Source organism: Phoca vitulina, unplaced genomic scaffold (genome assembly GCF_004348235.1).
Source record: "Phoca vitulina isolate PV1807 unplaced genomic scaffold, GSC_HSeal_1.0 scaffold63, whole genome shotgun sequence".
NCBI lineage: Eukaryota > Metazoa > Chordata > Mammalia > Carnivora > Phocidae > Phoca > Phoca vitulina.
The window spans coordinates 8,747,743-8,769,092 of NW_022589766.1; the positions used below are offsets into that span (position 1 = coordinate 8,747,743).

At 55.1% G+C, this 21,350-nt stretch overlaps 1 protein-coding gene across 3 annotated transcripts in view; it reads right to left on the reverse strand.

The window, feature by feature from the left end:
* Positions 1-21,350, reverse strand: part of GALNT14 (polypeptide N-acetylgalactosaminyltransferase 14) — a 220,113-nt gene that overhangs the window by 28,223 nt on the left and 170,540 nt on the right. For 2 of the 3 annotated variants that reach the window (XR_004297810.1, XM_032391518.1), the window contains exons 8-13: positions 20,676-20,760; positions 17,807-17,910; positions 10,499-10,625; positions 8,345-8,437; positions 3,241-3,324; positions 2,780-2,924 (exon numbers count right to left, since the gene is read on the reverse strand). Coding sequence is in view for 2 of the 3 variants with exons in the window: in XM_032391518.1 (XP_032247409.1) it covers positions 2,780-2,924; positions 3,241-3,324; positions 8,345-8,437; positions 10,499-10,625; positions 17,807-17,910; positions 20,676-20,760 (638 nt within the window). In the remaining variant the exon portion in view is untranslated. The remainder of the gene's footprint in view (positions 1-2,779; positions 2,925-3,240; positions 3,325-8,344; positions 8,438-10,498; positions 10,626-17,806; positions 17,911-20,675; positions 20,761-21,350) is intronic. The other variant, XM_032391519.1, reaches the window with a different exon arrangement.

The following is a 21,350-nucleotide window of genomic DNA, read 5'->3' on the forward strand; positions in this document are numbered from 1 at the left end:
CTGCTGTTGGCCATGGACCGCTCTAGAAGGGGGCTGAGGCTAATCCAGCCCAGCCCCGCCCTGTCCCCTGCACGCAGCCTGGGGCCGGGAGCACTGTGGGCTCTCACTGTCCTCTGTGGAAGCAGGTGGAACATCGATCTTAGAGTCTTCCTCCATTTTCCCCGAATTCACACTGCTGCTACACAAACCAACTGTTCCCTCCAAAGCGAGAAGGAGTGATAGCTTGGCACTAGCTTCTAGAAAGAACTCTTCGCTCACTTGAAGACTGTTACTATGATCACCGTTAGTTTCCCACAGATGACTGCTTTTCCACCCCTTTCTCGTGCCATTGGAAGGTCAGCTGGAATAGGTACTATTACTCTCCAGTCAAATAAAGGCCTGGCAATCTTTAAGAGATTGGAGAGCCCCTCCTCAAGACCCAGAGATCCTATGGCTCCCCTCCTCCCACTTCCTTATGCAGCCAAAGACATTAAGTACCAGAAAAGCCGCTGCTTCGCTGAAGACAGGTCGAGCAAGCTCCTGTCCCACGGAAAGGGGGGGTGACAACATTCTGGCCATTGGGATCCCCTACGAACAGCACCCACACGCAGATTCAGAAGAGAGGGATGCGCCTCACCTATTCACATCATTTTACAAAATGCCGCTTGAGCAAACTATGTCATTCCCAGCCCGGCTGCTGTACCTAAAGCAAAATCGACACTTCTGCTTGCTTTCCCTTTTCCTGTCTAACTCAGGCAGCCCTTCCCGTGTCCTGCTGGAGCAGAGAGACGGGTCTGGGAAAGGTCCCTGCGAGTTGGAGGCCGGTGTTGCGATGCCTCAAACCCCCGGCTATGGGTGCGGGTTTCCGCGGCAGGCAGCAGGGAGCATCGAAGGCTGTATTGAGGTGGAGAACAATGGTCTGATGGTGACACGTCGGCGGGGGGGACGAGGGGGCAGGGACTGGAGGCTATGGCCCTAACCTAACACAGTGGTTCCCAATCTGGGTAGTTTTATGCCCCAGGGGTGTTCGGGACAGCCTGGAGACAGCTCCATTGTCACGACTGGCTTGTGTGGGGTGCTCCTGGCGGGCAGAGGCCGGGGATGCTGCTGGGCAGGCCTCAGAGCACAGGACAGCCCCCCACACAGAGAACCATCTAGCGCAAGACATCAACGGTGCCACAGCAGAGGAAGGCTGATCGGGCATGGAGGAGAGAAGGCAGGGTCCAAGAGGAGCTATTTGACGGGAGAAGGCACAGGGACTTGCAGAAATGGGGGCCAGGAGAAGGCGGAGCCAGGGCAGACGGCTGGGATTGGAGCCGTGGAGCCTGGGAGAGGGCAGTGACACGGAGAGAAGGAATGGGACAGGGACGTGGCTGTGGGCCTGGCAGCTGCTTGTAGCCCTCTGTCTACTAGAACCATAGACGACTCTGCGGCGGCTGTGGGCTCATGCTGGTCACCCAGCCACAGCCCAGGCCTTCCCGCGTGCTCTGCTTCCTGGGCTGTTCCTTCTCCCCTTCCTCACATGGCCTATTTCTACTCCTCTCTCAGGGTGCAGCTCATTTTCGAGTCCTCTGGCAAGACGTCCCTGACTCTCATCATGCATACGGCGCAGACCGTCCCTTGGTGCTTCTAGAGCAGCCTGGACTGAACTCCATCCAGGACAGAGATTATAACAGAACAGCTGCTTACTTGCTTCTTCTTGCATTAGATCCCTTGAGGGACCATGGAGACCTGCAACCTAGCCATTCATCTCAGTGTCTTCGCAGTTAGCAGAGAACAGAGATGTTTATGGAGTGAATGGATGAGTTCCAGGAGGGAAGAAAACTAGAATTTGTGCATCAATGAAAGAGAGGATGGGGCCAAAGCTGGAAGCTTGGATAAAATCTCCAAGACACCATTTCCAGAGACAAGAACAATGACCTAAGAACCTTCATGAATACTCACCAGGAGCACACGAAAGTGGAGCAGGGGAGCCAGCAAAGAAAAGAGACAGAAAGAACAGGAATGCAGGAGAATCCGGATCAGGCAGCGCTTGGAGGGAGCCAGGAGGAAGCCACGAGCTGGATGTGCTGTAACGTATCCAGCACGCAAGTGTGACAGAGGGAGAGACAGGCTGCGGATTTGCCAGCGACCTTTAAAAGAGTTCCATCCTCAGAGGGAAGAACACAGACCCACAGAACGTGGGCGTGCTACGTTGATGAATGGACTGAGGCACGAGGCAACCTTTGTGAGCACGGACTCCCAGGCTTCCTGCAGACCTGGGCGAGGCAGGAGATAGCAGAGGTGGAGTGCAGGCCTGCTGAGGACAGGACGGGGTGGGGGCGGCGGGGGCGGACAATGGTGACGGTTTTGCCGGATGGGATGTGCCCACCTGGAAGTCCGGGTTAGAGCCGCGGGGAGACTCGGGGCGGGCTTGCCACCCTGGAGCAGCATCACCCAGAGGCACGCCTTTCTCCGTCTGCCCTTCACGTTTTCCAGGTAGCGGCTGCACCTGAGCTGCCTGACCCAGCCCCCACTTCCTGCAAGCAGGCTGGACGCCATGGACGTACTCATCAAATCCTGCTAATTTAACGGCGATTTCCTAAAGGCACGACGTCGCCTGCTAAACTGCCCCTCTTTCGGAGAAACCAGACCCATTTGGAAACCCGTGGAGTGACCCCGGTCTCAGAGGGAGGGGAAATCATACTTCTCCTGCTCTGTTGGTGGGCTCTGGCTATAACTGGACACCGGGTGTCCTACAACAGCAGGGGGCAGAGGCTGAGGCCCGTACATGTTCTCACATCCCCAGCCGCTTACGTACCTGGGATTTTACGTCCTCGCCTTTGTTCTTGACACAGGGGCTTAGCCTGAGGTTGTAGGTGTCTGTGTTTTTCTGCCTTTGAGACTCGAGGCACTTCTGCCTCTGTCGGATACTGCCCTTCTGGATGGAGGAATCGCTGGGGATTCTGGAGGAAAGCCACAGAGAGATGAGAACCAGCTGCTCCTTGGCTGAGTGACACCAGCCGCTGGAGAGGTGGAGACAGGGTTTTGAGGATGACAGGGGCATTCCGCCAGGGGTGGGGGGCTGCAACCAGGAACAAGGCAGCGAGGAGAGACCCGGGAGCCACCAACGGCAGATGGAGCCGGGCGCGGCGACAGCATCACCTCAGGTCGCGCCCGGGACTCAAGCCCCAGCAGCTGCGCTATGCTGCTCCCCGGGAACTGCCATCCCTCGCACCGCTCCTGACAAGCCAGCAGAGGCTCAGAAGGTGGAGCGGGTACCTGAGCTCTGGATAGACGTTCTCCAGGTACCACTTGAAGCTCTGGCACTGCAAATTCTTCCTCAGGTCCAGTCTGCTCTCGATGCTGGGGGGACGCGGGGCAGGGGGGAGACACAAAGACAAAAGCACAGCCGAGGGTCAGAGACAGGAACAAGGCTGAGGGACAAAAGCGCACACTGTGCCCACGTCTCTCCTGAGGGCGCTGGAGAAATTAGCCATGGGAGATTTCTAGAGCTCCAGACAGAGCTATGGAAACACGGAGCAATAGCTCACAATGGTGTGGTAACGACACAGAGGATTTGTGTTTTCACTTGAAAATGGAATTTGGGGGTGTTTTTACTTTTCATTAAAAACAAGGCTACATGAACACACAGTGTGTTGCTAATAATTCACCACTGGGGCTCTGAGTCTACTTACCCACAAATCTCTCTTTGACTGATTCTGCAGTCAAAATACCACTCCTGACCACCCCAATCTCAAAAGAATCATCTGATTCTGGGGCCTGGTCACGCCTTTATTCATCAGATATTTATTGAGCACCTACTCTGTGCCAGGCATTGTGCCCAATGTGGGGAATGATGGACGGTGAGCTTCTGAACAACAGAGGAAGGTAATGAAACAAGCCATCGCAGCCCTGTGTGGACGTGGGGGGGGGGCACGCGGGGGCTGTGGGAGCATCTCAGAGGTGTGTGCCCTTGCTAGTCAGGTCAGAGGTCCCCAAGGTGGTCACACGGAAGCTGGTATCTGGAAGGAAAGGTGGAGGCTATCTAGACAAACCAGAGAGTGAGTGGGGTTGGGGCCCCCTGGCACAAGCCAGGGAAGAGCGAGGGGAGACTGTCCGTGCCAGGAGTGGCGCTGCGGGAGGCCGAGCCGTGTGCACGCACAAACGAATGTACTCGGGGGATGGCAGAGGGGAAGTGAGCGGGAGCAGAGAGGAAGAAACAGACCACAGAGGGTTTTGGGGGCCGCTGTGGAGGAGGTCGGACTTTGAAGTGATGGGATGCAACGGATGCGTTCTGAGCAAAGCGTGACGTGGCGACGTCTGCACTTTGAGAGCATCTCACTGGTGGCGAATGGGTCTGGCAGAGCAAGGCTGGAGACGGGGAGCAGTGGGAGGGGACTGCAGACAGCCAGGTGCTGATGGTGCTCTCAGGCGGGAGGTGGGGGGCGGAATGGAGAAAAGGGACAGGCCAAGTCCCTCCATTTCTCCCCAGCACCACCGCCACCACCCTCCTCAGCTCCGTTTGCACCTTGTCCTTCCTTCCCAGGTGGCCCTGCTCGGCCAGCCTCACCTCCTTCCACCCCGCGCTGGACTTCTTAGTTAGCAGTAACCACATTTCCTCCCCAGAGGAAGGGGGCAGCGTGAGCAGAGAAATGACGTCAATTTTTTTCTAAGCTGAAAGTTCAGCGTTCAGCAAAGACCTGGGTGCTGCGTGCACGAAGGAGGCAGCAGCACCGGGACTTGGGGGCTGTTTGACTTGGGAAGGTGGGGGGAGGAAAGAACAAGGCTGACACCCAGACCTGTGACTTGGGCCACAGGACACAAGGAAGAGTGTTCGCGGGGATGGGGGAGACGGGCTGGGGGGCACGTGTAGAAGCAAAGTGGCTGAGTTCCCTTTAGGACTGAAGTTGGAGCAGCCGGGGAGGTGTCCACATGGAGATGTCCAGTTTGTCGTGGGAGGGAAGGGACTGTGGCTCAGAACGAGAGGTCCAGGTCAGGGACAGAGACACAAGAGTCAGCAGCACGGAAGCGGTGGCTGACGCCAGGGGGAATGCACAGTACGGAGCAGGCGAGGACAGACCCTCGGGGAGGACCAGAAACACGGCAGGAAAGAGAAAGTGAGGTAGCAATGGGGCCAGGGAGGCGGAGCCTGAGAAGCAGCACAAGGGAGACAGCAGGCATGGACTCCGTGGTCAGAGGGGCGCCCGAAGGGCTGGCTGGGGGAGGACGACAGGTAATGGGCCCAGTGGGGGGGGGGGGGGGGGGGGGCGCCGGGGGGGGGCGCTCGGGGAGGGGGGTGACCACACTCAGGAGAGGCAGGCACGATCTGCCCACAATGCATGCAGGCGGGGTTTTAGGACGCTGTGCCCCAAAGGAGCGGCCGGGGGTGCAGGGGACCAGCGATGCTGGATTGAAGGAAAGTTTTTGGAGTTTCTTTCCTTTCCTCCTCTTCCTTTTTAAATCATTTAAGTTTTAAGACCCTGAATCAGTTTAAATGCTGATGGGGACTGTGCATTAGCAGAGACAGATCAGGGATGAGGAAGTAGAGGGCAGGGTCCCCTAGAACAATGGTTCCCACACTGGCTACACATTAGAATCCTGGCGGTGGGGGTAGGGGACTGCCTTTCAAAAATTCTCCAGCCCAGGCCATACCCCAGGCCCCATCAGCTCTCTGGGAGTGGCATCCTTAGCTCCTGAAACTCCCTGGGGGATGGCAATGTGCAGGCTAGTTTGGGAAGCACCACCCTGGAGCTCTGCTCTGCCCAGACAGGCCCTCATCCCGCAGCATGGCACCACCTGGGAGCTTACTGAAAATGCAACCCTACGGAATCAGCAACGACATTTTAACAAGAGCCCCAGGTGATCCGTGTGCATTAAGGTTTAAGAAGCCCTGAGCCAAATCAAAACCACAGTGAGATACCACCTTACACCAGTTAGAATGGTGAAAATGGACAGGGAAAGAAACAACAAATGTTGGAGAGGTTGTGGAGAAAGGGGAACCCTCTTACACTGTTGGTGGGAATGCAAGTTGGTACAGCCACTTTGCAAAACAGGGTGGAGGTGCCTCACAAATTTAAAAATAGAGCTACCCTATGACCCAGCAATTGCACTACTGGGTAGTTACCCCAAAGACACAGATGTAGTGAAAAGAAGGGCCATATGCACCCCAATGTTCACAGCGGCAATGTCCGCAATAGCCAAACTGTGGAAAGAGCCGAGATGCCCTTCAACAGATGAATGGATAAAGAAGATGTGGTCCATATATACAATGGAATATTACTCAGCCATCAGAAAGGATGAATACCCAACTTTTACATCAACATGGATGGGACTGGAGGAGATTATGCTAAGTGAAATAAGTCAAGCAGAAAAAGTCAATTATCATATGGTTTCACTTACTTGTGGAACATAAGGAATAGCATGGAGGACATTAGGAGAAGGAAGGGAAAACTGGGGGGGGAATTGGAGGGAGAGATGAACCATCAGAGACTATGGACTCAAACAGGGTTTTAGAGGGGAGGAGGGAGGGGGGATTGGTTAGCCCGGTGATGGGTATTAAGGAGGGCACGTACTGCATGGAGCATTGGGTGTTATACGAAAACAATGGATCGTGGATCACTACATCAAAAACCAACCATGTATTGTATGGTGATTAACATAACATAATAAAATTAAAAAAAAAAAAGAAAATGTTAAAAAAAAAAGAGGGCACGTATTGAATGGAGCACTGGGTGCTATAGGCAAACAATGAATCATGGACACTACATCAAAAACTAATGATGTAATGTATGGTAATTAACATAACATAATAAAATTAAATAAAATTTAAAAAATAAAAAATAAAAAAAAAAGCCCTGAGCCAGGAGGCAGGAGAGGATGAATCCAGGCCAAGGGAGCTCGATAAATGTTGATTTACGAATGAATGCAGATGACAGGTGGATCCCGAGTACAGGTGGAGGGCTGGTCTAACACGGCAGGGGGCACACCTGTCTTTGGAGAAAGAAGAGTGGGGCAGAGAGAGCGAAGTTACCAGGTCGGTTTGTCTTGGGAAGTCGATGGCATCTATTTCAGCTATAAAACAGAAGGTGTCATCTGCCTTGAGTGACAGGTGGACTCGGGAGGTAGGGAGACAGGAGAGGTTTAAATGGGGACAGGGGAAAATGATGGCCAGGAAAGGCAGTAGGACTGACAGGCCTACTAAGGGCCTGCCTGAGACTGATGGCCATGGTGTGTTAGCAGCACTGGCTGATGCTTACCAGAACCTTCAGCAGCCTGTGCACAGGGGAGGGAAAGGCACAAAGTCGCGTTCATCCAGGGTTGAGAAAACTTTGCCTGAGGTGCTGACAGATGCACAACAGGGCGAAAGATCTGAGGACAAGGCCTTTTAAGCTCTCTCTCTAAGCAAGAGAGCAGCACCCAAGCTGGGGAGGGAGGGAGGTGAAGAAAGAGGGGTGCATGGCCATGGTCAGTGGGCCAGGAGTTTGATGAGGACTCAGGACAAAAGCCTTGTGAGGTTCTGAGTGATTGAACTGGGGGGGACAGCACAGGTTTATAATTTCAGAGATGCAGGCCATTTTGGCTGAGTCTAATTTTATCCTCCTGAGCAGGGACTGGCCCCACCTATGAGGGGTAGGCTGCAGAAACCCATCTGCTCACAAGCCTTAGTTTGACTGAGGGACATTAGCATGACAAAAAGCCATTGGTTGCTCCTCAAAACAATCAGATGCTAACACAGATGAAGTGTCCATTTTTCTCTTATCAGCTCTGAGTTGGAGAATGCAACATATGGTTTTGGGATCAGACAGGTGTGGTTTGAGCCTCATGCCCCTGGTACCGTGATGTGATAAGGGCAAGTACCTTAACCTGCAGAAGCCTGTCTCCTGTCCTGTAAAATAGAGGCAATTAAGCCCATTTCTCAGAGTTTGGGGAGCACTCCCAGGACAGCCTTTATGGCACCTGGCACAGAATTCCTTCCCTGTCCTTGTCTACCCCGACGAAGCTGGAGCAGGGCTCTAGGGGACACCTGTAGGATACTGCTCCTCCGAGGAAGGAGGGTGGTTTGGGCTTGGGTGACTCAGAACTAGGAGGAGGAGCTCTGGAGGTGCTAAGGCCGTCGTGTCCCGCATCCCACCTTTCTGTAAAAAGCTAGAAACATTTGCTCCATGGTGCAAGGCACAGCTCACCCCCTAGGGCAGTGGTCCAGGTTGCCAGGCTGTCATTTTGCAAGAGCTGCAGAAAGCCCCACACACCCAGGACAGGGCAGGAGCAAGAAGGGATATAAAGGACAGCGGCCACGGCCTGAGCGACCAGCTAAGCAGACAGGCTGTGAGGAGCTGGAGCTCCCCTTTACCCTCTGCACAAAGCAGGCGGAAGGGACACTTACTTCCCAAAGGGCCTCTCCAGAGCAAACGGCCGGGCGGCATAATAGTACTGCTTGTATTCGTCCATCCACACCTCAGCTGTCCGCTTGGTGTTCCTGGGGAGACAGGGGGTGTCCCAGGGCGGTTAACATGCACACGCAGGCAGCATTACCCAGCTGGGGGCCCCCACGATCCAGTAACAGCATTCTTCCATGGGTGCTGAGCCCAGCCAAGTCCCACCCAATCTCCAAAAGGGCCTTTTTACTCCAAGACACAGAACTTTAGTAGTAAGGACAAACTTTTCCCCAAAAGGTACACACCAGAAAAACTGTGCCAGAAATGGAACTTACGTGGCTCAAAAAAAAGGGGGGGGGCGTGAGAGGAGAGCCCACAATCCCCACGTGTGGGGACCAAGAGGAGAGAGGGGCAGGGCCTGCGGTGGCCACCTCTCCTGCTGCCCACAAACTCCTACTCCAGGTGCTCCCCCTTTATGCAGGGCAAGTGCTGGGGTCCCAGCTCTGGGCAGGACAGCCAATCACACACAGCGGCCCAGACCATGGCGCGGGTGTCAAGAATCAAGCAATCAAGCCGGTTGTCAGCTTGATTTTGCCAGCATGCTAGTTCTTCCCATCAGGTGTTTGCTCTGGCGCTGACCTCAAAGGTCACAGAAAATGAGAGACTGACATGGAGGACGTATGTCACCATTCGGCAGGCAGGGAGGCAGCGAAACCAGGAAGTGCCCCAGGGCAGGAGAGGGGTCATCAGAAAACAGGTGCCAGGGGGTAGTGTGGGAGCAAGCCTCGCCAGGGCCCACGTCAGCGAACTTGGGGCCTCACTAAACAGGGCATGCGCCTGCAGACTTCTGGTTCCGTCTGAAGCAGAGGGATTCCAAGCTGGTGGACCTGACGCGCAGCCCGTTCTTGGTGCGGGGAAGGCAGTTACCAGCACCTTGCTGGTTCCTTGCCCCGGCCTAACCATCAGCAACCTGGACGCTGCTTAGGAGACACTTGTGCCGCCTTTCAAAACCACTGACTGACCCACTGGCCAAGGCCCAGACTCAAAGACAGTGAATGTTCTGGAGCCCAGGACTGCTGCCCCATCACTTTCCTACACCAGGTGTCCCCTGCTCACCTTTTCCTCCTGGAAACCTGAGGGTCAAGGCAGCCCTGCCGTTGGTGCCCGCTGGGTTTCTCACAGTACCAGCCTTGCCCACCCAGTTTCTGCAAAAGGTGTTAACTTTTCCCCTGCTCAGGGTCATGCCAGCCCCGGGACGCTCGTGTCAGGATGTGACCCATACCTGCTCATACGTGTGAAAACCGAGGACGGAAGAACACAGATGAGGAAAACGACATCCCAAATGAAGAAATGCTTAGCTCCTCTTTCCCCCCCCCAAATGGACCAGACAGAAAAGAAAAAAGGGAAAAGGAGGATAAATGGGTAAGTGAAGCTGTCAGATGATGAGCAACAAGGTGATAAGGGAAAAGGTGAGAAGAAGCTGGAGGAAAGAGGGATATACGTGAAATGTTTCTAAAACAGAAGAGAAGACTGAAGGAGAAGAAATCACAGGAGAAGGTGTATGAAGGGACGGAGCAGGAATAAGCAAGTGGGCACTCCCAGCTCACTCAGACCCCGGGATCTTCATCCTTCATCCAGCAGGAGGTGCAAACACCCTAGGGAAGGAGCCTAGGGTCGCAGGGCTGGCCTTAGCCTGGACCCTGTCTATGCACCTGCAGGGCCTGGGGCAGGCATGTGAACTGTGGCCGTTTGTGCATCCCCATCCACAGATCCTTCCAATGACCTTTCCCCTGGTGACCTGGCCTGAAAGTGGGAGCACTGGATCTTCTAGAACTCGGAGGCAAAAACAGCATCTTCTTCCCCCATCCCAAACCACCCCAAACACCCAGAGCCCTGCAGGACAGTGCTGCCCAGTGTCTTGTGGGCCTTGTCAAGCTGCGGGGACGTCAGTGGTGGAGAAGAGCGTCAGGCCTCCTCCTAATGCTGGGTGGGCCAGTCGGACCCCCCCTGCTTAGGCAGAGTCCCAGGGAGCATGACTGTGGCTCCTGAGCACCCAGAACACCCAGGCAACCTACAAGAGAACCAGGGACAGCCACAACCCATCACCAGGAAAGCGCTCGGCTTTCTGTTGCCCCCTCAGAGCCCCTGGGACTCGAACTTACTTTATATACGTGTTGGCGTTTCCATCTGGGAAAACATAGGGGTGTTTCTTGCGGAAGACATGGCCCACTCGGCTGCAGGGGATGATCTCAAGGCTGCCGCCGCACATCCACACTCTGAAGGAGATCTCTGCAGGAGAGTCGTGCCCCCTCAGCATGGCTTGTGCCCTCCGGAGGGGGGCAGGGACACAGGATGGCAGCATCAGGGCACCAGGTCCAAGGGAGTGGTCAGGGCCTTCCCCCCGCTTCTGCTGCATCCAGCCCAGGGCTGGGGGTGGGGTGAAGTCAGACTGTGTGCTCTGCTGGCTGGGGAACCTCAGTTTCCCCTTCTGCAAATGGGGCTGATGATAACTCACAGCTGGGAGGGTGATGCAAGTGCATATGGAAAGAAATGGGGGCTGGCTTGGAGGAGCACATTCATGGGGGCCACATTTGGGGACCAGCCTGGCGCAGGGCCCTGCTACAGCCTTGGGGCAACCCAGACTGCTGCTTCCGGACACATGGGAGATGGATTAGACGTGCTTGTATGACCCTGGAGGGCTAGAGTCAGGACCGAGGAGAAAGGATTTTCCATTCAAGAATAAAGAATTTCCCAAAAGTCCAGGCACAGGTAGAAGGGGCTGTCATGGAGGTGGTGAGGTCCACACCCTGACTGGTAGCAACACCCATGGGCAGGATTCCCAGCAAGCACCTGGACAAGGCGTCCAGCAGAGCACCTCCCAACACCTGGACCACGATTCTGCCACTCTGTAAGGGCGCCTGAATTGGAGCCCGGGAGGAGACGTCTGGGCAGTAACCGAGAGCAGGTACAGAAAATGCTGGAAGCCTCTAAGCTGTTGCTGGGGTCGCTCCCCAGGGCGGGGATTTTGCACACATGCCCACTTCTCCCCCCTGGTTGGCTGCTGCAGCTGTAGGAGGAGCAGTCTGCAGAGGCAGCCGGGATTAGGCTGGGGTGTGCAGCTCTCCCCTGGGGCAGTGTCCTAGCCGGCTTGCGGCAGTGCTTCTGCCCCAGAAGGAAGCAGCAGCATACCAAGGTGGTGGAGGGGAGTATCTTGTCACTGCTGATGTTTAGAACTGCTGAATGACTGTTAGGCAGTGTTGTGATGGCTTTTACTTCTCGACGGGCAGTGCACCTCCTTATTGACTGCACCCCGTGCACCCCGCTGGGTATGCCCTTGGTGGGAAATGTCAAGCTTCCCATTTGGGAATTCCTGCCTGGTTCGTGCTTCTGTAGTCAAACTCAAATACGAGGGCAGGCTGGCCCAGGGGAAATCCTTGCCTCTGGGTAACTGTTCCTGCTGGTGGAGATGGGGGGGCGGCATGTGGAAGCAGGCTGGGGTCCAGGAGCAGGGGAGGAGGATGTGAGTATTCTGGTGCCTTCCTACCACATACATGCACTGCACCCTCCAGCACGCCGGGCCTCACCTCCCTGGGTTCCTTCACCTGGGTCCTCTTTCTGTCCCTCCACTTCTGGCTCTCGGTCTCCTTCCTTTCCAGCTCTCCAAGCAGGTGCCCAGACACCATGTCTCCATCGCGATCCTCACCTGCTCTCACTCAGCTGTCTTCAGCCAGACTTTCCCTATCCCCTACTGCCTCCGGCCCCGTGTCCTTGAGCTGCAGGCAAGGCTCCCTGGACACCAACCCCGCTGCTGCCACCTTCTCTACACCTGCCCTTCTGCGTGCCCATGTGCTGCCCCAAAGGGGCTCATTCCCAGGAAGCTCGGGGACAGGGTGGGGACAATGTGTGTGCTAGGATAAAGAAAGGACTTTTCAAGACTGCTTCCAAATGATGGCAAGAATGAGGGAAGGAGGAGCTTGGCTTTGGGGTCCGCAGCCCTGAGTCTGCAACAGCCCCCGAGCCGTGTCCCTGGGGACACTTGCTTCACCTCACTGAGGCTATATGCCACAGGATTGCTGTCCACGTCAAATGAAACAGAATTCTGAGAATATGGGGAACACTTAAGTAGGATGGAAAGATGAGCCACAGCTATGATCAGACACCCCTGAAGCCAGACTCTGGAATACGGACCCCATTAGCACTGCCCTCCTGTGCCCGCTTCCAGCTTCCTTCTTCGGCCACCGAAGTCACTTGAAATTTATGGACCTAACATTCGAGATTTTGACATTCTATCAAGCCCCTGATACATAGCAGTGTGGCGTTTGGCTGGGACACTGTTGGGATCATGTGTCCGAGGGACACGGAGCAGTGAGCTCAACTGACTGCCACCATCTGTCGCTTCACCTCGCAGTGAGTGCACTGAGGGGCTGGCCACAGGGGTCAGCCCGTGGGATTCTTAGTGCATGTGTGACCTTAGTCTCAGGACTTCTTCCTTAACGGTGTGCTCCAAAAGTCTACTGTGCTCCAATCATTTCCTCCCCAGGATCTCAAAATACGGTCTGCTCCAGTTCCCAAAAAGGAAAACCATCTCATCTTTCAAAACTAGAGACGGAGATCTGGTTTACTAGATATAACCTACAAATTTTGTGCCAGCCCTCTTCCCAAAATACGCATACGTTTTGGCTATGGTCTCTTCCTTTCCATGTATTCAAATAAGACATATGTCCCTCCTCATTTGCAAAGCGAATTCCTCCAAACTATGCCCCAGTTCCCTCCCCTATCCCCTCCTACTCCAGCAACCTGTTTCTTTCTCTGTGCTTCCCTCTGCATCTCCGAGTCCCGCCTTCTGCCACAGGTCCCCACCTTGGAAAGGAGTCATCTGACCCTGGTCCTTCACCTTCCTTCTGGTCTCCTGGCAGTTTTCCACCCCAAGGCTCTGTCTTTACAGGGTCTCCCTGACCCTGTTTCTTCAGCTGACCCCAAGGTTCACTTGATGCTGAGGACTCCCCTTCATCCCCCCCCCGCCCCAGCTCTGTCCCAGCTCCAGCACCGGGTTCCAGGGGCCATGTGATGCTCTGCTGAGGAATGCTGGACACCAGCAGATGGGGGTGCATCTTCTGCCCCCGGCCACCCATCCACAGCTCGCTGCAGCCTGCCTCCTCTCCCCCACCTGTCAAACCAGCCCTCCTCCTCCTCATTTCCCTGCGTCTGGTGCTTTAGCCAAAAACCACCACATACCTCAATTCTGCAAACATGAGCCATGGGAGGAAAATGACCTCTTCTTCTACCCCTGGGCTGCACTCTGTTCGGTCCTCCTCGCTCAGGTGGTAGCTTATTAGTCATCCTAACAACCCTGCTCATGGTCGAGGACGTCCTTATTCGATGATGCAGAGGCGGTTCTGACCTGACCCCTGCCAGCGGGTGCCTGGGGGCTGATGCACATCTCCCCACTCCAGAACTCCGCCCTCATCCTGCCCTCAGCACTCAACAGCCTCCTTCAGCCAACGCCCCTCCGGGCGCAAAGCCACGGACTTCAGGTCTTTCAGTGGCCGACAAGAGCGGCTCCTCTATGACCAGCCACCACCCTGCACCTCCATCCAATCCTGACAAACGTCCGCCTTCGCACCCATTTAGTACAGCTGATGCCTCCCCAAGGCTCCTGCAGCCCGAGATGAGGTCACAGCTTCTGTGCTGCAGGGTCCTGAGTGTTGTAACTGGGGTGATCAGAGGCCCGGGCCTGACCTGGGCGGTCTGGGGGTGCAGCCGGGAGTGTGCCGATTAGCGTGATGGTTCACAGGTGTATCGTGTGGCATATTTAACACCCAGGCACGGAGTCGCCCTGCCCTCGTCTACACCACTGACGTCAGGATAACTGTCCTCGCGGGGATGTGCTGACTCCTGGGAAAGTCTCGTAATCCAGAGGCGCTGTGCGGCGGGGGCTCACGCATCAGAAGTGCGGCGCAGGGAGGCGTGGGGCAGCCGGCCTTCCAGGCACCGCCCGGACCCTCCGCTTTCCACGTCTGCGGCTCCCTGCCAAGTCATCACTTTCTTAAGTGAGGGGGACGGAGCAAAAAGACGACGTAGGGAATCTGTATGGGGTTCTCGCTGAGTCAGCGCCAGCACAATCTCCCCGGGGATGAATGTCACGCAGGCCCTAATCCACTTTGAATTCCAGGCAGGGAGACGGGTAATTATTCCACCCTCATTGGGGGCACCGCTATCTTATTTTCTTTAGACGTCGGACTCCTACTTGAGGGCAAACTGCCCTCCCCACCTTCCATCCTCACTTCTTTCCTCTTGTGTCCTCACCAACCCACTGGTAGTCTTACCAGGGCCCCATGGGCCTCCCGCCCCCGCCCCCCACCAGCCCAGTGTCTACCTGCCAAGCCCACGACTGCTGGAAGGGAAAGGGGATGCTCTCTCCCCAGAAACCAAACCACAGCTATTCATACACCATTGCTCAGCCAGACCCACCCAGGTTCCAATTTCACTGTATAGTCTGGTTTCTGAACAAAGGTGGAGGGAGCTTGGGACACAGGCTCTGCGGAATGCGATGATTCTAGCTTGCGCGGAGCCACACGTCCCGTGTACCAACACACATTGTACCCACAGCAGCAGGACCACTGTACCTTCGACCAACTCAGGACAGGGGAAGTGGAGTGGGCAGCAGTGGGCCCTTGGGTGGCTACTGGTATCCCTAAGTCCACACATATAAATGCACCAACAGAGACCCTTCCTTTTAATGATCTTTAAGTTCTCAGGACCTCCTGGGCCTGAAAGCTCTGTTTTTATTTTTTCATGAACTCATGGACTTGAGTAGAGATCCTCTTATTTGTCTACAACACTGTACTTCATGCCATCTGGGGCAATCACGCTGCATCCAGCCCCCCAGCTGCTGAACAAGGACTAGCCACAGGCCCACCATGGTCAGCCAGGACCATACAACTGCAGATGCCAAGCTGGTGTTCTTAACTTCCCATACTCCCTATGGAATAGGACAAGAAGCAACCACGTGTCTGCCTGGTCTGGGAAGTGGGAGAGAACCTGCATTTCAGACAGTGCTCTCTGGCCCAGTGGGAGGCTGGCTTTGAGGGGAGTGGAGTAGTCCTGGGGATGGAGAGAGGGGTGAACGTGAACAATGCTGGGGACGTGGCTCTCAGGACGTGGTGAGCTGGGCAGTGGGGAGGGCCCCCTGCCACCCCCTGGAGCAAGAATTCCTTCCCTTAGTATCATCTCTCCTCTGAAAATGAAGCAGTGCTCCCCAATCCCACCAAACCCCTGATCATCACCTCGTCCTGATGGGCTCTTCCAAATCCCCACCTTCATGCCCTCAGGTTCCTACCTATGCTCGCCTGCAGAGCTGGACTGCCCCACATGATCTATGTACCATCGGACAAGCACTGCATCTTCTGGCATATAAAATGCTAAAAAAAAAAATCCAGAAACGGCTTTCAAAGTGCTGGGAGCTGACTATAACACAACAGAATGTCGGGAGGGGAGAAAACAGTGTCTCCTGGGATAGCTGTCTGCAGTGCTTTTTTGTGGTTTAAAAAAAATTTTGCAATGGACTGTAAAATGCCTCTCCCACACCTCCTCAGAAGCCCCTCCCTCCTTCCCCATTCAAATCAGCACTGGTGAGTGTCCAACGACTGGGTAGCAACTAGCTGAGACTGCCGCTTGGTAGGAGCAGATGCATGTCAACACGGCCATAAACAGCAGGGACTGGTAGGTTGGACCAGAATGTGCGATCATTAAAAATAACGTGCTGCCTGAATCCCAACGTGACTGCCCCACGGAGGAAGGATCACACTCCCTTTGTAAGGGTGACAGGGGGTGGGGGGGCAGCATAAGCCCCGACAGACAGAGGCTAGAGCGAGATGGGCTTCAACCTAGAAATTTCTAACAATTCAACACAAAAATTCGCAGCAACAGAATGAGCCCAACTGTGAAGCAGTGAACGCAATTGTCATGAACGGCATTAGAATAGAGACGAGATGACTTCTGTCTATCCAAAGGACTGCAGAAAGGATTCACTCGATGATGGGAGGAAAGGCCAGAGCACATCACTACGGATCACGAGAGGCATCGTGAGCAGCAGGATGTCCCGCTGGCTCTGCCCAGAAAGAGAGCGATCTCGTCCCCACGGGGAATGACAAGGCCCTACCTGGTCCCAAGTTCTCCTGGGCCCGTGCAGGCAGTGCTGATCTCAAACCTGTACCAGATTTCCCCGTTCCGTTCCAGGACTGGGTGCCAGCAAGGAGAATCAGTTTGGTTTGGGGGTTTGGGGTTTTCTGCTTGTTTGCTGAGCTTCCAATCCAGCCCCTGAATGGCAAGAGCTGTACTTATCTGATGGATTTCTCTACACTGCCCATTTTGGGAGAACAGATGCTGTGGGTCAGGCCAGCAGCCATAAATTTCTGGAAAATAACTCTTAGCGACTGAGGAAGAAAGCCATAAAACACTCTGGAGGCAGAGACAGGAGAAAACAATGGCAGAGGACAATGCAGGGAATTACTGCTGAATGCCCGGACGAGCCCCACGGATCATCCATTCTCGGGGCCACACCACTGCTCGGGGACCCGTGCCAAACGCTCCCCAGTGACATGCCGGCCTCTTGCTCTTCTCCGGTGCTTCATTCAACAAGTAGTTACGGAAGCCTCCTTCATGGGGGCACTATTCGAAGCACCGGAGACAGCTGGGAACAAAAGAGAGCTGAATCCCTCCCCGAGGCAGGCTTGAGCTGGGAGCACGGAACTTGGGGATTTATTTGGAGGTAGAAGGAGGCTGGGGATGAAGAGGATTGACAGCGACCCCTGTAACATTTGGTAAACATCTGCTGGTTGCTCTGTGCACACAGTACTCAGCAGCGGGTTAATGACGAGGGTCTGGGGGTAGTTGCTACGGAAGCCTGGGAGCATCTGGCCCTTATCTTTTAGTGAGACAGAAAGGGGTGAGGGTGGAAGGGGTCACAGGTCCCCAAACCGCAAACACGTCTGGCCGCAGTTGCGTCGAGTTGCATTCTGCAGCCCTAGGAGAGAGCAGTCCGGGACCCACCCGTGGAGCTCATAACACTGAGCGACCCTATAGTTGCCTTGAGTGTGAAAGTGTGACACGGGGGTGCTTCTAGGGGTTTTTGTGAAAATCCGTGGAGCTGGGTCTGTCAAACTCAAAACCCCATCTGGGCCCAGCCCATGTTCGTTTCCTTTCCCAGCTCCCAGCCGGCGGGACCCTGGGTGGGGTGGGGACTAGAACACGGGCTCCTTAGTCTTACTGGCTTTTGCTGTCAACTCACTCCTGATGGTCTTCCTAGGGGAGGCTTTCCCCATGGAGAAATGCCCTGTTACCTCCAGCCTCCCAGCAACTACTCCTCTCGTGCCCCACCTGGCCTTGCCCCCAAGGAGTGACCTACTGCCCCCTTCCCAGGCCCTCATCCCGGGTGCATGTGGCCCCAGGACGCAGAGACAGTGACTCACCGAAATTCTCTCCACCCCAGATGTCCATGTCCGTATCATACTTCCCCAAGTAATCGAACCAGGATTTGTCCATCACGAAGAGCCCCCCAGCTATGATGGGAGTCCTGTGCATTTGGAAGGGAAAGAGGAAGTCATGGGAGAGGGAGGAGTGACCACCGGCCCATTCATCTGTCCCGGCCGTGCAGAACCCCACGCTCTTTTCTCCCCATTGTTTTTCCTCTTTACGAGGGCCAATGCATTACCTAAAACAAGAGAACATGCTCCAGGGTCTTGCCTTTTGATTTTAAATCTCTAGACTTCACAGACAGGCTAATTTACTCGTCAGCACGCCTTCTGTGGGCGCCTGGGACTCGCTCAGAAGCCCACTGTTCTGAGGGCCTGGGGATCCTCCGCTGGCCTCTCCCACAGGCCCTGCCCAGCGTGGCTCTCTTGGGGCTCCGCTGTTGGGAGCCCAGGCAGTGGGCCGCTGACCAGGCAGAGAAGGAGGACTGAAGCAGCACCCATTAACAGTACATCCATTTCTTGAGATTGGGCTCTCTCCCTTTACTTCCCTCTGTACCCCTCCTAAAATAATATATTGGGGTCCTAACCCCCAGTACCTCGGATTGTGACCTTATTTGGGGAGAGCGTCTCTAGAGAGGTAATCAAGTTAAAATGAGCTCATTAGGATGGACCCCAATCCCATGTGATTAGTGTCCTTATAAAAAGGAAACGCTGAGCCAGAAGAGACAGACCTGCACAGAGAGCCCATAATGGGAAGAGACACAGAGAAGATGGTCATCGGAAAGCAAAGGAGAGGGGTACCAGGCTACCTCAGTTGGCTAAGCATCCGACTCTTGGTTTCGGCTCAGGTTATGATCTCAGGGTCCTGAGATCAAGTCCTGCATCAGGCTCCCCGCTCATCAGGGAACCTGCTTCCCTTCTCTCTCGCCCTATGCCCCTCCCCCGCACTCCTGCATGCTCTCTAAAATAAATAATTCTTTAAAAAAAAGAAAAAAAGAAAAAAGCAAGCAAGCCAAGGCGAGAGGCCAGCAGCACCCTCAGAAGGAAACAACCCTGCCAACACCTTGATTCTGGACTTCTAGCCTCCAGAGCTGCGAGACCACGCATTTCTGTCGATAAGCTGCTCCGTGTGCGGCACTTTGCTGCAGCAGCCCCAGCAAACTAACACACCCTCAACTTCGTCTTCTTCCTTGGGCCCCCACCCCCACCTCCCCCGCCTCTGACTGCTGAGAGGGATGCCAGAGAAGCCACTTGGAAAGCAAAGGGCTGCAGAGGAAGGCAGGCAAACGCAGAAGAGTCCAACCAGATAATCCAGTGAGCACAGGGACTCGTATCCAGAAGGATCGACAGCGGGGAGAGGTGGGCGAGCCCGCGGGGACCTGGCCCCTCATCCAGCAGGTCCAGAGGGCAAAGAGAGTTTTCTCCCATGTCACGTAGTTGATGGACAGGAGGTCAAGAAACCAGGTCTCCCAAGGCCACGACCCCAGGCAGTTCCCTGAGAACTGACCTAATCCTGGGAAACGCTCGTTCTCTGATGAGGGGGCTATTCCCACAGAAACAGAACCTGCCCTGAGAACCCCACCACTGGGCCAGAGAAGCTAAAAACCCCGAGTCAGCTGCACCAGCACCACCGGCCTTGTCCTTGACTTGGTCCTTGCCACGTCAGGGGCCGCCCGTGGGGAGTAACGGAAGCTGCTGTGCGCTGCATGGCGCTCGGTGTCGTAAGAAGGTTCAGAAGTAAAGGGCATTAGCCGGCATGCCGTCTGGCTCCAATCTCCCTCTTGGCACCACTCCAGCTCATGAAGGCTGGCGAGGGGATATAGGGGCCAGCAGGTGGGTGAGACATTGGTCCCCGGCAGAGTTCTCCTAACCACACACAGCTGTCGGAAGCATCAGCATTTGGTTCTTCCTAGCTCCTTGCTTCTCCATCTGACTTAAGTTAATTCAGTGCAAATGATCCAACGTTTACTATATGGCAGGTCCAGAGATACAGAGATGCCCACGAAGAATCCGGGGCATCCCTAAGTCACTGGCCAGAGAAACTGCACCCCAGTGGCCTTTTTTGTACTTCTCCAAGCACTTCTGACCCTCCTGACACCCCACCTGAGGCCGACAATGTCAGCGTGGAGATCCCAAACACGTCTGGGACAGGAGCGCCAGTCTTAGGTAGGAACATCCAGACCATATGCCCTCCAAGCTGAGAACACAGGCTCCCCCACTGGGCAGACACCATGCTCTAGTCTACCCCCAGCCCTCAGAGAAGCCCTGAACCCCAGGCGGCCATCTTGCTACCACGTGCTGGGAGTCTCCCACGTGAAGGGAGAATGCAGACCAGGACAAAGCATCCGCAGCTCTGCAAAAGAGCCCAGAGTTGATGTGACCATCACGTAGTCACACAGGATGGAGCAGACGTGTTTGTTACTAAGCAGCAGTGGCCAGGCCTCGAGCTCAGCCTCCACTTACAGCAGGGCTGACCTGACGTTCCTGGGCTGAATCCTGACATCTAAGACCTAGTGGTTCTGCTCTGGCCTGAAAGGGCCCTCTTTCCCCCTGTCAGAGGCTCAAGCAGGACCATCTGGGACCCTCCAACATTTAATGGGAAGTGTAACTACACGGTGGCACATGTGTGGGAGGACAACACTGGGCAACTTCTCAGTATAGGTCTTATCAGGCCTCTGTCCCCTTGGGAGAAGTCTCTTTGAAGACAGAAACTCCTAAAGGGCAAAGTGGGGCTGGCCTGGCAAAGGGTTCTCTTGGTCTCTGCCCAATATTTTGAGCATCTAATGTGGAATGCCTCCTATACCATGTGGCAGTGAGAGGGACCCAGTGGTGACGGATCTGCCTACCCACCCCTGCCCTGACTTACTTAATGGGCTCAGCAGGGTCCAGACGGCGAGCCTTCTGCTCTGGGGAGAGTTGCTCCCATTGGAAGTGGAGGCTCCAGTCAAACCCTAGAACACAGCACCCACTCAGTTGATTTGCATGACACATCCCTTTTCTAGAAGCTCATGAACACATCCAGGGAAGCTGGGCCTAGAGACAGCAGGTCTCACCCAAGCTGATCAGCAAGAAGGCCGTCGGATTTCCCTCTCACAGTTTCTTTCTACTGCCTCTCTGAGCCTTCCCTGCTGGGCACGGTTAGGGGATAAAAGGCAGAAGACAGAGTCAGGCTCAACAGAGCCCAAGGGGGACAGGATGGACAGTTATGGGTGTGGCCCTTGGCCAGGAGCCTTGGGAAGGTGTGAGCAGGTTTTTATAGGGCTGATTCCCCTCAGATCAGTCTTGGGGGATCAGCACTAGGCCCTAAGCAGAACTGTGGTGGGCTTCAGAGAGCACGTGGTGCCCAATGCTGAGATGCCAGAACAGGCCCCACCTAGCCAGGAGGTCCTTGGCTTCCCTCCTATTCCCAGAGCGAGCCCACACTGGAGCCAGAGCTCTGGGGTCTGGATGCATCCTGCACACCCCCCTTGGTCATTCCATTCATAGTCTCAGTGGTAAGGCCACACTGGAGCTACTGACATTATAGGACACAGGGCTGGAT